Source organism: Gopherus flavomarginatus, chromosome 3 (assembly GCF_025201925.1).
Source record: "Gopherus flavomarginatus isolate rGopFla2 chromosome 3, rGopFla2.mat.asm, whole genome shotgun sequence".
Classification (NCBI taxonomy): Eukaryota; Metazoa; Chordata; order Testudines; family Testudinidae; genus Gopherus; species Gopherus flavomarginatus.
The window spans coordinates 122397592-122414502 of record NC_066619.1 but is presented as its reverse complement, the minus strand read 5'-3'; the positions used below and the strand labels follow the sequence as shown (position 1 = coordinate 122414502).

Genomic DNA, 16911 nt, shown 5'->3' with positions numbered 1-16911 from the left:
CCACACAATCTCCCCCAGGACATAGGGGGCAATAAAGGAGAGAAAGTTTGATACATCAAAAACCCTTTAGTTCCGGTTTCTAAAATTAAGCATGTTATTGACTACATTTGCCTGCAGCAAATTGAGAGACATCAGTTCTCAATAGGACACTAGGTGAAATTTTTCCCTGCAGTTGTTTGAGATTTGTAGTGCCCCAAAAGCATGACTGGTATTTAACAGGTATTTCCGCTCACGTAAAAAAGGGATATTGGGAGAAAGTAAATCTTACTGAGGATTTTTTTTAATTAATAGTTGCCTTGTAGTAACTGGCCAGCACACAGCATGGGTACAGATGTTTGGAACCAGTCAAGTAAGTTGGACCTGTACCAGCAAGGTCCAGTGATTAACAGGCACTGTATCAGTAAAGCAGATTCATAGGAAAAGTGATTGGAGAGTATTGATACTTCGGGGGTGAAGGAGGGAGAGAAAAGAAAAACAATGTAGTCAGAAGCATACGCTAACTGACTGCACAGGTCTGGGTGCCAGTTAATATTTTTCCAGCAGATAAAGAAAAAAATGCAAAACATCCCACCAAATAAAGGTACAGGAGAAAGAGGAATTTCTTTAGCATCACCGTGTTATCTGTTCTCAGCTATGGCCCAAAATACTTAGCATTCTTTTTTACAGTTGCTGGGAATTTCCTACTTGACCACCTTCCAGCCAAGGATCCAAGAGTACACCACACTTATTTGCACAACATTCCGGTGAAATAGGGATCTTATTTAATAATGTGGGGAAACCGAGGCACTTGCAGCTCAGGGACTTGCTCAAGGCACACAGCACATCAGTGGCAGATTTGGGAACATAACCCAAATTGACTCCTGGTCCTGTGCTAGGCCATACTCAAAGGATAGAAGGCAATGCTGGCATAGGTCCCTTCCCCTTCTAGGAGGTCTTTCAAATGTTTTTTACGTACTGAAATAATAATATTCTTTACCTTGGTCCACAGCTTCCAGACCTATATGTGGCTTTCCACTCACTCAATCCAGAGCACACCCCAGGAGGTTCACAAACAACTGTTCAGACATCCTAGAGAAGGTCTTTTCAAACACTCATTCCCATGACATATCTGTTTATCTGACTCAATCATGGAATTTTTTTTTTAAACCATCAGGTACTTTAAATATTTATAATGCTATTTTAGAGCTATGCCATTTACCCAATACCCAAGCACACAGTTGGGGACGGCATGTACTAATGCTGCCAATATGCCTTTGTTTAATCCCAACATTTTAACAGCAGTCAGTATAAATTACATATTACAGGGTTTCTTACCCTTCACATGCACTTCCCCATGGAATATAGCATATCTGCAATCAGAAAGCAAGGCAGGTTAGCTGCTTCTATTTACGAGAAGAGCTTTACCATGATTGTTCAGTTACTGCTGGGACATTCCAAATATGGCAACTGTTTTAAACACAAGCCTCCTAAACATCCTCATTGCTCTCCAGATCTTTGAGGTCTTGTGTCAAACAACTAGTTCTTCTAGTTCTCAAAGACTCAGGAACTATTCAGCTCCAGCTAGGAGGGTGCCCTAAAGAACAATCTCTCCTCTAATTAAAGTTTAGTCATTTAGTCCGGGTTAAAACTGAATAAGAGCAGCTATAAGCGAAGGGCACCTGACAGACTTCCCTATAGCAAAATAATCATAGACTATTAGGGTTGGAAGGGGCCTCAGGAGGTCATCTAGTCCAACTCCCTGCTCAAATCAGGACCAATTGTTAACAAAAGCCTGGTGTATGCTTATAGTCAATGTTTTCACATGCTCCTACTACTCTGTTACAATTCCTAGCAGCAAGTCTCCTTTTCAATTGTTAGATATGATCAGGCTAACACAGTGGCTCCCAAACTGGGGTTTGTGAAATGTTACAGGGGGTTCTCAAGAAAAAATTCCTGAATGGCAGACAGAGCTGTCCTGAGGGACCCCGGGCAGCACGGGGCCAGCAGCCCAGAACCCCTGGACTTCCAAGAGCTAAGCAGATCAAAGCAAGCGTATCTATCACACTGAGGAGATTTAAACTTCAAGACTCCCTTAAGAAATGGAAAGAGGTGGATTTTTTTTTGCTGTTTTTAAAATTAAATAAATAGGCAGCTAGTGTTGTTTTTAAAATGATTATGAACAACAAGTTTAAGCTTTGTTATAATGTGAGTTGTTTGCCTGGACTGCTCAAGACCTGAATGCTTGTATAGGAGTCACTCTGAGCTGGCTTCTTAAATACCTTCCTGCTGTTTCACATCTGATACTCCTTGATGAAACATAGCAGCCTTGTCTTATAAGAGGGTTATTCAAAGTGATACAAGCTACGAAAGTGAGATCTTGGAATAGTGTTGCCATTTTCATAACTAATTAAAATACTATAATAATAAATAATAGCATGTAATAAGCATGTCATAAAAACAAACTGTATTTCCAAGATCACTGCTTTTATAATTTATACTCAGGTAAAGGAGAAAATCCCTGGAAATATTAATTTTAAGAGGGGGTTCGTGAGACTTGACATTTTAGTGAAAGGGGTTCACAGGTTGTTAAAGTTTGGGAACCACTGGGCTAACAGAACCTCTACGCTTGGAGCTTTGCACATGTGCAGTGGCATGCCTCACTTCACCAGACAGCAGTCCCTGTCCACCAATTCAAGATAAAAGATCCGAGCAGTTCCAAAGGGAGACTGACCCACACTTCTCAGCCAGATACGGATGGCTCTGATGCACGATTGCTTTGGTACTAATAGGAGTTTAAAAGGTTGTCATTTTATGGGTAGTCCTTTGACTAAGGCACAAGTGAGTAACATGTAGGAGGCAAAGACGAAGAGAAGCAAAACCAGGTTAAAAAAATTAAAGGTTTGGATTTAACCATAAGATTTAAGACAGAAAATACAAACCTCTAAGGCTACCAAGTTATCTACAAAATTTTCATGTTACAACAGAACACATTTAGTCATGGAAGCAAGGTGCTTTAGAATGTGGAAGACTAGTGTTTATAGAACAAAGACTGGACTTCGTTTGACAGGCCCTATTCCTGACAATCCCACCAACTCTCTGGTTGACCTTGGGCAGTTGCCTAACCTCTCTGTGGCTAAGTTCCACTATCTGCAAATTAAGGACAAAAGGTGGAGAACTTGTAAGGAACTTTGAGGTTTTGAGATGAGCGGTGCAAAGAGACTAAAAAGTTTAAAGTTTGTTTCTCGTACTTTAATAGTCCTCTCCTGTGATCACTAGCTTCCCACTCCTACATGCTTCATGAAGCAGTCCGGTGGAGAAGGCAAACATGCCATCATGACACACTGGTGCCTGGTTTTGGGTATAAGCAGAGCATGATGACACTCCCAGCCGAAGCTATTTGAAGTAGGAAGTTGCCATCTACAGATGGTTTTTCCATCCTTGACTTTGACCTGAAGAAACACCAAGCTCTTTGGAAGAGGTCTCATGCCTTCATGTACAGCAGATTGTAAAGTAAGTATTTAAACTGCTATTACAATCACCACCATCTTTCTAACTCTTTTTTAGAGTGAGAGATTCACCACTCAATAGGAAAGGAATTTTCTTCCAAGGTTTTGTGGATTGAAGTCAGACCTTCGCCTTGTTGTACTAAAATACTGTGCTCCAACTAACAGATGTAATTAAATTTTTCATTAGATAGCTTGCATACAGGTTTTACTTTTAAAAGAAAAAGATGGAAAAGGACTAAAATTCAGTTTTTAGTGTTTCTACTTTGTCCTCACAAAGTCCTAGAACTTAAAACATTTTGAAGGAGGATTGTAATTCCAGAACCAGCAACTGAAATACATATAATGGATAAGCATATCATTGCCTGGTTAAGGGCTCACCACAGCTGCTCTCTCTAGACGAGAAAAGACTGTCTTCTTCTACTTCCACCTCTTGTTTGAAAGTGTCATGCTCTGCATCTATGTTGGCTTGTGTTCTGCAAAGCTTTGCCCCAGACTCAAACAAGCCAAAACCAGAGTGATTAATTTCAGCACTCAACATGATTAACCCAATTAATTTTTGCATGCTTCATTGAACAAAAAACCTAATACGTGCCTCAAATCTGAACAGAAAGAAATGTACTTGTAATGCAGGAGCACAAGCACATGACAGAGAGTTTTAGTGAGGGTATCAATTAACTCCTTAATATCCCAAGTGAGACTTAAGAATAATTTAAAGCACAAAAACAATGCCTATTAACTGATTTTGCATATTGAACAGACTGCAATGCTCTTATTCACTAAAGAGGCACATTCTGTACAGAACATGCATGCAGATTTGTACCATGCCCAAGTAGTATGCTAGGATTTTATCCAAGATGTTCCTGGTTTTGTAAGGGGGAAAAAAAAAAAGCCACACCAAAGCTAGGTCATTGAACACGATTACTTAAAAGTTATGTCACTGTTTTGGTTCACAGAATTTAAATGCTAGACACCCAAGGGAGATAGATTTGTAAGAAGGTTCCATGCAGAGTCCAGCTTATCACAGTCACAGATTTTAGTAACATGTTTTGGTAGTATCGGGCTTTCATAAGAACAGTTTTAGATAGGGCTCTCCAAGACTCAAATTTGACTCCTAAAAAGCACAGCATGTTGAAAGACAAGAACATTGCCATTACCAACAGAACAATTCTAAAATTTAGATCAAATGCACATTACATCTGTTTAGGCAGAAAAATACTGAAACAAATTTAATATTTTTATGTGCATAACATTTGTCTGATCCTGGTTAAAAACCACTACGAATAAAAAGCTTATCTTTATTAGGAGAAACAATCCCTACGAGATGACACTTGATGGTTAAGTTTCTCTATCCTTATTCCACTCCCAGCTTCTGAACACTTGTGGAATTCTGCCAAATGGTCCGTTACCTTCATGGACTCTGAGTACAGGCTGTACTCTCTGAGTACAGGCAGGAAGTCCTCTGTCATGTCATCACTCAGTTCCTCAAGAGCGGTACAGCAGTTCCCAATACAGGCAGACACTCCTTCCAGGGGTTCTGCTAGCTCCATTTCTAACCCACCCCAGGTGGAGTAAACTGGTCCATATTCTCGCAGTTCCACAAGGTATTCTGGAAGAGACATTAACAGGAAACAAATTTGAGTTCTACAGTGACGTTCTAGGCAATTTGGTTTAAAAAAGCAGAAATGTTGATTTAACCATCATACTCCACTCAAACGTTTCAAAGGGCTAATCAGCTCACTACCATCAATCGATGCATGCAACCAGATGCAGAGCAGTGGTAAGTAAGGCAGATTTTACCAGAAAAACTCTAGACTTTACAAAGCACCCTTCTTTCCCAGTGAACATAAAATGGATATTAATCCCCATTACCCACCAAGCCTCTTCAGACAGAGGTCAGGTTTATCAGTGCTTGCATTAGATTAGCTGCTTTCCTCAAAGCAGCAAAACAGAATCACACAAAGCCCAAAAGTCTGATCTGAACTGGTAGTAAAGAACTCCAGTAATCAAGATGGGATAGTATTAGTGAGAGCAAGGTGTAAGGAGACCAAAGTATGTAGGATTCCTCCTGTTTTACTGCTTCTATAGTATTAGGCCAGGCAAGAGCTACTGTATGAGCTTCTATATGTAACCTATGCAGAAGCTAGGGCAGAGATCGGCAACCTTTACCCTGGTGGGCCGTGTGCCAAGCACCGTGGTGGGGCGGGCTGCTTTACCTGCCCTGTCAGCAGGTTTGGCCGATCGCAGCTCCCACTGGCCGCGGTTCGCCGCTCCAGCCCAATGGGGGCTGCTGGAAACTACAGAGGCCAAGGGATGTGCTGGCCATGGCTTCTCACAGTCCCCACTGGCCTGGGATGGCGAACCACAGCCAATGGGAGCCACGATCGGCTGAACCTGCAGACGCAGCAGGTAAACAAATTGGCCTGGCCTGCCACGATGCTTACCCTGGCAGGCCACATGCCAAAGGTTTCCGATCCCTGAGCTTTCTTTCCCTTCACAGCCTAAAATGAGAATTTTAGCTGATCTGTAATAGGCTCTAGTTAGTCCTGTCAAAGAAGCTTGAGACAACCAAGTACGAGTACATCAGAGTATACTGGAGTAGAGATTTCTCAAAGTCTATAGATTCTAGCTGTCTAATCCTGGAATTAGACATTGGGGTCAGCAATTATATTTAATTTGGTGGACTGCAAGAGATGAACTCTTCATTATTTACCCTACTCTGTTTTGTTGTTTATTGCTGAGAAACAGAATAATCTGCTCTTCTAACACTTAAAGGCGATCCAACAGAGTTAAAAAACGCTGGGAATCAACACAATACCCCCTTTTGCATGCACCTTAACAAGTACCCAACTCATACGCATTATACAACTGTCATAAAATGACACGAGTCTTCACAGAATCCTCCTTGTGATGCACCCACTTTAAAAAAAAATAGGCCAGAATCACTGAATGCAGGTAAGTCCAGCAGTACCACCAGTGTACTGCCTCGTACGAAGCTTGTGGTGTGCAAGACATCTGCACAATGAAATATCCAGAGTTCTTACCCAGTTCCTCCTTGATAATCCGCTGTGCTATTCTATCAATGGTTCCAAGCTTGAGAACAAATGTATCTAGGTAGTCTCCGATGGCTGCAAACTCCAACGGTCGACTTCTGAGTTTATAAGCGCCTGTGACATATTTTACAGACTCTCCCATCTTGGAGAGCAATGCCATTCCTTGTTTTTTATAGGCATTAAGATCCTGGCAATGACAAGAAATATATTGTTTGCATGTAGAAAAAAAAAAAAAAGTACCACCCCCGGTCTAAAGAGTCATGCTTCAATTTGAGCACAGCAGAGAAAGTTTCTGAAAGCAGGCTGTTAGGATTTAGATGCAGGACTTGATTCAAAAGCTCACCTCTGCTTCTCACATAAAGCTAGGCACACAGAGTGCATCAGACATCTGCAAACAATGGGATATTTTACAGCCTTGCCACCCTCTTGTACATTAGGGTAGCAAGGGTTAGGAAGTTACCGAGCTACTCTGCCTATTAGCAGGAAGGAAGCTTAAAGAGAACATAGGAAGTGTTCAAGAATGAAGGGGGAAGAGAGAGGCGGCGAGGAGAGCCTGACATGAGGAGCAGCTTGAGTAAAGACACCACAGCACCCATCACACGCACACACACACACCCCAAACACACCCCCAACCTTTAGAGAAGGGGCCAGAAAGCTGGAAAACAATGTATTGGTGGAGGGATTGAGACACTAAAAAACAGTGTTTAAAAGTAAAAAGGTCTGAGAGGTCTCTGTTCATGGATGACTCAGGGGTACAGTAAGTGTGCCCCATTCCCAGGAGCCAAAGTGCCAACAGGCAGACTTCCATCACCCACACCTCTGTGGATGAACCCCTTCCTTTTCACAACAGTTCCTGCATAGGTGGCATATTTGCACACCACAGAGAACGTAAGTGCAACTTTTATATTGTATATATAAAAACACACACTTTTGCCACTGTTAATAACCATTTGGTGTTAGATGCTTTTGAAGAGAGTTAGCCAGACCCTCAGCCCCACACCCTTGCAGAAGAGGAATCCTGCCTATAAACACAGGGGTGTGAAATAAACAGGGCCAGAGCACACTGGGAGATCCTTACTGATGTAATAGCCCGCAAAGCTAGAGCAGCTCATAGGGGCGAACGTCCATAGAGGGAAGGCAGAAAGGTTATTTACAGCTGCCCTTGCATCTGCAGCAGCTCTCTCTGCTATGCTGAGCATGGACTTGTCCTAGGCCTAACATGATGTGTTGTGTTTCTCATCTTTAGTCTCATTTATCATGTTAATTTTCAACAACAGCTCGTGTTTCTCGGATCTCTTTAGGTTTTGTATGTTTAAGTTCATATGCTTACCTTTGCTGTGAGAAACACATTGAAATGTTCATTGAAAGAAAGTACTGGATGATCTGCAATCCTTTTCAAGAATTTATCTAAAGCTTTCCTCCTCGTCTCCACAAATTCTTCAGAAAAGCGATCGACAACTCCCTTCATCACAAATTTCTCAGGAAGAGGCTGTGAAAAAAAGGCGGAGAGACACTCTGTTTTCAGTAGAATAAAAGCCAACTGCTTTTGCTAATACTTCCTTGTTTCCATTAATTAGCTAGTTCAGTCTTGACACAAGTAAACAGAGACGCTGTTAATTGGAACTGCATTTTCTTTGAGTTATCCTGAAATAAATCTGGACTAATTCAATTTAACTCAGTGGTGTCATTCCAAAGTCACATCAATATAGCAGAAAAAAAAACTGGCCCATAGAGACATTACAAATGTAGTTCATATTGGGGTGGAGTGGACCAGGGAATAAAACTTCCCTCTACTGTACCCAGTTTACCTGCATTTAGGCCTCAATTCAGGAAAGCACTTAAACACATGCTTAACTTTATGTACTTAAATCTCATTCACCTCAATGGGACTTCTGCCCATGCTTAAGCACTGCTCTGAATAGAGATGCCTTCCTGTACCAGCTCATTACTAAGACGTTTCAGGTAAACCCTAAAAAAGTTTGGAAAACCATCTGAAAGTTCAAATCCTTCAGAGTGGGTTGGAAGAAGCAGTAGACTTCTGCAAGCATTTTTTCCTTTAAAAATTGTGACAAAGTAGTTTACCAGTTCAAAGACACTTACTTGAGCTTCTAGGCTCAACCATCTCTAGAGAAGCTGAAGGTAAAACCTCTAAGCTTCTCTTCTTCCTACTGTTAAGAGAACATATGCAACTGAACGAAGGCCAGGTAGATGCCCCATTGGAAGATCAGGCCTGTACCATGGTAAAGTGTGAGGTCATTGCCAACGAAAGTGAAAGTTAAGTATGGGATATGTTTTTCTTTAAAGTAGTGCCTGCCAATTGGGCCTGTTCTTTTCCACTTGTACACATCTGCAATGCCCTAGTGCTCAACTCCTCCCTCAACATGATGGGTGAAGAGCACTAACCCCCTGCAGTAGATATCCATCACAAGCTCTGGAATGACTAATTCTGGAACATGAACTGGCCATCTGTTTCATTTCCCATTAATTAGGGTTTATATTTACATAATATGCAGCAAAAGCTTTACATCTGTGGGGAACTGTGGTCTGGTAGAGGCAGCAGGACCTTGGGTAATTCACTTAGCCTTCTGCACTGAGAGAGAGGGAAAATGCCACAAGCTACAGTACAGCTGCATTAACATCTAATCACATTTTCACCCTCCCATTCAGATTAGCATGAATAGAAGCAGTGACCAAAGCCAAATACTAATCAAGGGTTTGGCACTCCTCTAGATACCATGCCTGCAATTGAAGGAAGCATTAATTTGATCATTTTGTACTTGAGACATTAGCAGCATCTCTGTAGAGCAGCTTGGGCACCAAAGCTGGGATACCAGGTTTTTTTGTGGGGGGCGGGGGAGGGGAGGTTGTCCTTAAAAGCCACACACCATGGTTTTGTTCCAAGTTTGCTTTCCTATTCTGTCAGAGTGGAAAGAATGTCAGAGACTGTGCAGACTGCAATATAGCTCCATCATTAAATAAAGATCAACTCAGCAACTTAGGCTGAAGTCTCTCACTGAAGAGAATTTTTCTTGCCATCTGAAGTTGGAAAGAGGAAACTTGTGGTAAAAATAAAGTGAAAGGACTTCCACTCTGGAAACAGTGCCAGACCATTACTAGTTTTGAAACACTTTAGTTTATCCAGCATTTTAATGGGTACCATATGGGACCACAGCAAAGTAAGCATTACCATTAAAAAAAAAAAGAAGGGTCATTTGCCAAGGTTAGTTGATCCATCCCACAGAGAGTTAGGACAAATCAAAGCTTAGGTGTTTCTGCTGGACATGAACTTGGAAAGATTCTAATTTTGATGGTTTACGTCAAGTATCTCAACAAGAAATTCCATAAATTTACATTTTTATTGGATTTATGCAATGGCATATTGGAGCAGTGAAATGTTTCTCGCAGGTCAGACTAGATGATCATAATAGTCTCTTCTTTAAGATACATGAGTTACTTGGAGGGGGAAAAAAGGGAGTTTCCTGTTACTTCATAACTGCAGTGAGACAATGCAAGCTAAGCAATAAGTTTGTACAACTTCACCAACCCCACAAAAGGGGAGGAAGAGGGACACTGAACCATTCTGATTCTTTTGATAGAGGAGATTCTTGTGTTGATTAAATGAATGGGAAACCACCAACCTATCATTACAAACCCTTACTTTTTAAAATGACAGTAGACTTAAAAAATGCACTCTGAGGTCAGTTGCATTTCCTAGGATGACCAGATGTCCTGATTTTATAGGGATAGTCCTGATTTTGGGGGCTTTTTCTTATATAGGCGCCTATAGCCCCCCACTCCCATCCCAATTTTTTACACTTGGTATCTGGTCACCCTAATGTTTCCCCACAAATGTTATTTATTTTTACTTGACCACTCCCAATAAGTTTATTTACATAATTTCCAAGAAGCAAACGAATTGGTCATTTATAAACACAAATGGTTGGGATCCATGCTACTATGTGTAGCCAATAGTGCCTGTGACAAAAATCAAGCCAAGTACTCTGACAGCAAATCAGCAGCACTTTCAAAACAGTCCTGCAAATATTACAATGAAACTTTGGCAATGCCCAATATACCATAAAGTGGAAAAAATGTATTTTATGGAGAAGATGCATATAAAAGCTAAGGTGGTTTATATAATAAAGTCTAAAGATCCTGGGAATCTTATTACAAGCAAAAATAAGCAAATTGTGATGGTTTCATTTAGTCACTTGAGTGCAGTACTTCATATTTAGGCCTATGGAGAGATATTGGAAGTCAATTGCTCTTTAATGGATTGAACTATTCTCCGATATCTGTAAACTGACTCCACGTTCTTTAATTAAGTAGTCTTAATTCTGAAACCTTTTACATAAAGGGTTTAAAGATACAGGTCTGTAAATAAGAGATGAGAGTGATTTCCCCAACTATTAAAATGGACCAGATCAATACTGAACTGCAGAAGTATTGCACAATGAGCTAAACTGTGCTTTCAGTTACATCTATGCAAATAATTACTTCAATGGACTTGCCCAGGTTTAAGAGCAGAATTTGGCCTGGTAGGATCAACTCAATTATTCATTGGCTTAATGTGTTTATTTTGTACCCTTCCCTAAGAAAAAAGGGTATCCAAGACCAGACGGTCAGGAGAAAGCCCTTTCCAACTGCTACCAAAGATCCTTATGCAAGACGTGTGTGCAAGAACGTCAATATATTTCCTTACAGCGCAAACTGATTAAATAATTTCTGCTTCCATGGCAAATATGCAATAGTACTTGGTATAAAAGACATCTAAGCAAACATGACAGCAGGTGCAAACACAGAAACCATTTATCTGTAACTTGTAAGTGCACTGCTCCATACTTGCCAGCGTCAAACTAGAGAGCTTCTGCAATTGCTCCATTTTCCCCACTCAGAATTTTTAGGAAGGGCAGGTGCTGTAGCTTAACACAACTCCACCACGAGGGGATACAGGAAGCTGCAATACATTTTCCTCAATTCTAACCTCGATGAAAAATCACCTCTAAAAAAAAGAAAGATAAGGCAAAGGCTGTGTGTGCTTTATAGCTAGGGTGACTAGATGTTCATTTACAAGGATTACCCCAGTTTGCTGCCAGAGATTGTACTGAAACTTGGTTTGTTCGTGCTTAAATGGAACAAGCTACTCATACGTCCACCTATCCCTTCTAGTTTCTTGCCCTCCCTGCCACTCCACCTAAATACAGCCCTCATATCCAGCCACCTACTCTGTACCACACGCCCTTGTTTGCTTTCAGAGGTCTTCTCTTGACATATGCTGGAATACTCTGAGAATCTGCCACCTGAACTGTGAAGCCCTAGATTCCATCACAGGCAGCTGCACAAAGAAGGAACCCAGCACATCACCCAGCCACGAGGTGAGCCCTAAGGCAGAGGAGAGAAAGTGTAGCAATTGTGGGATAACACACAAACCCGAGGGTTTCCTCCCACTCCAATTTCATGTGGTCCCTCTGCTGTTGTGCCACTTAACACATGCCTACAATAAATCAAAGGGCTAGTGGCAACACACTACATTTGGGCTTAAAAGCCCTGGAAGCCCAAGGGTGAGATACTACTGAATTTAGAGTGCCCCATAATATGGTATATCTGTGAAGGTCTACTGTTCGAGTGACGAGACTGGCAGTCAGGGGGACAGTTGGGCTTTGGGCATTACACAGAGGCAGAGAAGGGAGAAAAAAATGCATGAGACTAAGGGCAGAACACAGAACTCAAGACAGTAGGCGGAAACCTCTGGCAGAGAGGAGCTACCCTTCTACCCCGATAAGCCCCCTTGCATCTCTAGCTGTCAGCACACCCAGCCAGCATCCCAAGTTTGACCCCAGCATGATCACCCTAATTCATGTTTGTTGTTTTATCCCTGTCACTCCTTTCTGAAGGCCTACAATAACCACTCACACTTAGAATTCCAGCAAGAGGGCAGCGACAGACACCAAGGATAGATGCGTTTGTATCTTGAGCGAAAAACCACCACACTAAAATCATTCTGTGCGTACACTAAAATCAGCACCGAGTGCTGTTGCCTCCTGCCCCCAACCCAGCTACATTCTGACACTCAACTCACCTAGAAGGAATTGCTGAAAGATTTTCTGCTACTATATTGCAGCTTAAGGAATCCAGTGTAGAAGACACCAGTAGCTGAGTGACCAGTAACATATACAGTAATTCTCTGTATCCAATTTGGAAAAAATTTATCCCTCTTTGTAGCTGACTTGGTCCCAACTGCACCCTTACATCAGTGAAAGTTCATCATGGCTTCATATTCCTAGACAAGTCCTTGGGGAAGTGAAATCAAATAGTATTCTAAGTCTATTTAGTGCTTTTTCAGGCAAGCCTCATGCTTCTTGATGGTTCAGCATGGAGGTTTTTCCCCCTTATTTTTCCTGCCCTGAACTCTTAAGCCAAGGTTGTTCAGTACCAAGGGGATGCAGCTTGTGTCTCCAGAAACAGTGACAGTTTGTAAAGGGTGTTAGGGGAACAGCAAATTGAGATTTACTGCTAAAAACAAGAAGAGCCACAGGATGATCTGAAACATGCCCAGGACTTGAACAGGACAGTTTCATACCACACTAGCATTGGTGGAGTCTCAGATGGCCGCAGAAAGAACAGGGGGAGCGGTGATGCAGGTTTGCCAGCACTGGTCCCAAATGCAATACAATATAGCTAGATTTTCTTTGCATTATTCTAGTGCTTTAAAATTAAAAACAAAAAAGGTGCAAAAGAGATGGATAAATTTTTTTAAATCTAGTTAAACGTTGGTATTTTAGTTCATTGTCCAGACAGAGGTATCACATAAATGGATGCAAGGAGTGGTTCCAGTGGCCCTTTAGGTAACGAGAGGGGAGTTGATTACTACTATTTAAAAGACAGGAAATAATCAGAAGGAAAGGAAAGCCTTTTCACAAGCAAGCTTTCCTAAGTACACAAAGGCTCACTCAGCATCTTCCACAGCCTAGCTCCAGGAGGATTTCCCTTTAAATTCTATGAGTAACAAAGCACATGGATACACACATTGCTAACTGTGCCTTCTACACACCAAGAGTGATGTTTTACTTCAGTCTGCCCTGTGGCTAGGAGTTCATGGAACCTTACTTATAAGCCTCAAAGGCCCAGAGTGAAGACCAGCTACTATGTTAAGAGGAAGAAAGGAGACACCACTCCTTTCAGACCACACACACACGGCTGTCCGTTTCAGAGAAAAGGATAATTATTTAGGGAAGGTGTTGGCAACCTTCCAGAGGTGGTGCGCTGAGTCTTCATTTATTCACTCTAATTTAAGGTTTTGCATGCCAGTAATACATTTTAATGTTTCTAGAAGTTCTCTTTCTATAAGTCTATAATATATAAACTAAACTATTGTTGTTGCTAAAGTAAATAAGAAACTTCATTTAAAAAGTTAAATTAAAATACAGAGCCCTCCCCCCCCAACCAGTGGTCAGGGCCCGGGCAGTGTGAGTGCCACTGAAAGTCTGCTTGCGTGCCATAGGTTGCCTACCCCGATTTAGGGCCTAATTTAGCCAATTTTTCAGTGGACAGAGGCCCAGCCATATGCCCAAGCACTGAATGCACATGCATGAGCAAGCCACAGGCCTCCTCTAAAATTTGGAACAGTTAGTTCCTTTCCCTGTAAGAGAAGTCCTCCAAATAGCATGAATAGCCCAAACAGAGTTAGCAGGGAGTTTTCTTTATAACCCCTTACACATGCAAATCAGAGAGAGCATGTAGTTTAAATACTAGATATAACTTTTAGGTGTGCCATAGGGAAGGGTGTTCCCACTCAAAGGGAACCCAGAGGAGTGATGCCATAGAGGGAATGCGTTGGCAATGGACAGTGCTGTTGGAAGCCAACAGCTGGGCAAACGGAATAGGGTATCTAACCAACCAAATGGCTAAACATGTGTTATATTATAAAGGAAACTAGGAAGATGCCACCTCCACTGGTGTCCTTTCAACCGGAGTTAAACCTGAGTGACTTTTAGTGGTTTAGGCTGCATCATATGGGCAAGTGCTTGGTATTTAAGAGCCATAACATTTCAAAGCTGGCTGGGACAGATCAGAGTAAGCCCTTTTTGTGCTGCTTTGCTTTCTGAAGTTAGAACATTCCACTTTAGAAGACAACAGAACAAGGCTTTGCTTTTTTACACGCCTTGAATCCTTAACTGCCGAACAACCAGAAGTTTCACTGTTTTTAAGCAGACACTCTGAACACACAAGTGTTCAGCAACAACTGACTCTGGCTTACTACATACGGGAATGAGATGTGTTGGCTGAGATTCCTCCAGTTTATTCCTCAGCCAGTCAAAGTCCTGGTACCGTCGGCGTACAGAGTATTCTGGCAAGTCAAACTCCGCCCGTGTGGTCTGGAAATAGTAACAAAAGATTAGACAGTATCCCGTAGAAAACGAATGAAAATTTAAAGAGAGATACAGTAAACAATGCTTTCCTTTTCATTTTAGAACGTATAGCAAAAGAGACCTAGTTACCTTAAACTAGGAAGAAAAAAAAACAAACAAAACAAAAAAAAACCCTGCAATCAGAATTCATGCCTCAAATTGAGTCCTTGGAATGCCAGTATGGGAGAAAAAATTATTTTTCAGCTTCAGGCCATGGAAGTACCACTGATAAAATATTTGGAAACACACTCAGTTTAGTTATTCAGAGAAGGCTTCTATTTAACGTCTACTTTGAGTTAGCAGAGCAGAACATTTCCTTAAGGGGAAATGTGTGGGGCTGATAAGTTAGTATTAAAAAAAACCCACTGAAACATACACATTTGGGGAAAATTCCATGAAATCTTCTCTCATTCCAAGAGAGCGAAATACTTTTAGCAACAGAAAATTAAAACACATCAAGATTACTCATGACTTGTTTACTCAAGAGACAGATTAATCGTGGGCGAGAACATGCATGTGTCATTGCTGGGCTCTGCCAAAGCCCCAGGTTTAGTACAGTTTCATTTCTACGCAAGGCTGAGAAATTAGATATCTTAAAACCCTCGCTCAATTTAACAGTCCTTGGGCAGACATTTCTCCAAAATAAAGTCAGCACCAAAGACAATTCCAACTTAAGCCATAATTTTGTAGTACTTTGGGGCTAAAAAAAATAATCAATTTCCAGATAATCACTAATGAAGAAGGCATTAACAGTAAGGGTAAGAAATGTCCTGAACCAGAGAAACTCCTCGCTGCAAAACCGCCAAGTTTAGTTTCATTGGAGCAAAACTACAAATAGATAATGCATACAGTATGTTCCTTGGAAAGGCTGCAGCCAAGTAAGCAAGCCAGGAGTTGCTTGTACAGCATCTACCAAACTATTCACAAGTCCCAGCTCCCAGGCACTGATCAGTGCATGGCTTTGGTATGCATGTGCTAGGAGCTCAACTATCTCGTGATTCCCTTGGGCCATAAGGCAGAGAGGGCTCTCGTAACTTTGCTGATCTTCCAACAGAAACTCAATGCCCTGATGAGAGAAGATCAGCTACCAAAGGAGAAACTAGAAGCCAAAGCCTGTTATTTGGCTACCACATGTGGCAAAGTACAGAACCCCGCACTGAAGAGCCTGCAGACTGATCCATTTCAATGAGAAGAGTGTTGGAAGTGCCATTGGAACACACATTTACAGGATGTCAGTAAGTTCCATTTGACAAAAGTCAGCTGGAAAGAGTCACAGGCTATGTCTGAGCGCACCGCGGTAATGCATAGATTTTAAGGTCAGACAAGATCATGAGATCATCTTGTCTGACTTCCTGCATCACACAGGCCACAGAACTTCATCCAGTTAATTTTTTATTTTGTCCAGTAACTAGTGTCTAACTATCTGCTCTTGATTTAAAGACATAATGAGACTGAGAATCCACCATCAGTGTGCACCTGGTGTCCGGTTTTAGCTTCTGTTTTTGTTATACCTTTCTCTTCTACGTTAGAGAGCCCTTTAAGACCTAATGTTTTCTCCCTATGAATGTACTTTCTACACTGTAAACAAGTCACCTCTCAATCTTTGAGGGGGCAAACAGATTGAGCTCTAAGTCTCACTAAGACATGCAAGCAGTTGTGGCTCTTCGTTGCCCCCTCTCCAATTGTTTCAAGTGTATACCAGAACTGGATGGTGTATTCCAGCATCAGTCTCACCAACTCCATCTGCAGATATTTAAAAGAAAAGAACAAAACCATGCACCTACTCTTATCCCCCACCTACTCCATTTACATATCCATTTGTGCTCTCTGCCACAGCATTACACTGGGAGCTCATCTTAAATTGTTTAGGATTTGCAAATTCCACTTTGAGACTTTGCAACCGTTCTGCAGCTGCTACATTAATTGCTCCACAGATAGAGAGTCTGAATGGGTGAAAGCTTTTTTTTT

General features: G+C 41.5%; 1 protein-coding gene across 5 annotated transcripts in view; it reads right to left on the bottom strand.

Moving 5' to 3' along the window:
- Positions 1–16911, bottom strand: part of SNX30 (sorting nexin family member 30) — a 67063-nt gene that overhangs the window by 22025 nt on the left and 28127 nt on the right. For all 5 annotated transcript variants that reach the window (XR_007772997.1, XM_050943137.1, XM_050943138.1 and 2 more), the window contains 4 exons: positions 14800–14910; positions 7866–8024; positions 6527–6722; positions 4892–5091 (listed from right to left, as the gene is read on the bottom strand). Coding sequence is in view for 4 of the 5 variants with exons in the window: in XM_050943137.1 (XP_050799094.1) it covers positions 4892–5091; positions 6527–6722; positions 7866–8024; positions 14800–14910 (666 nt within the window). In the remaining variant the exon portion in view is untranslated. The remainder of the gene's footprint in view (positions 1–4891; positions 5092–6526; positions 6723–7865; positions 8025–14799; positions 14911–16911) is intronic.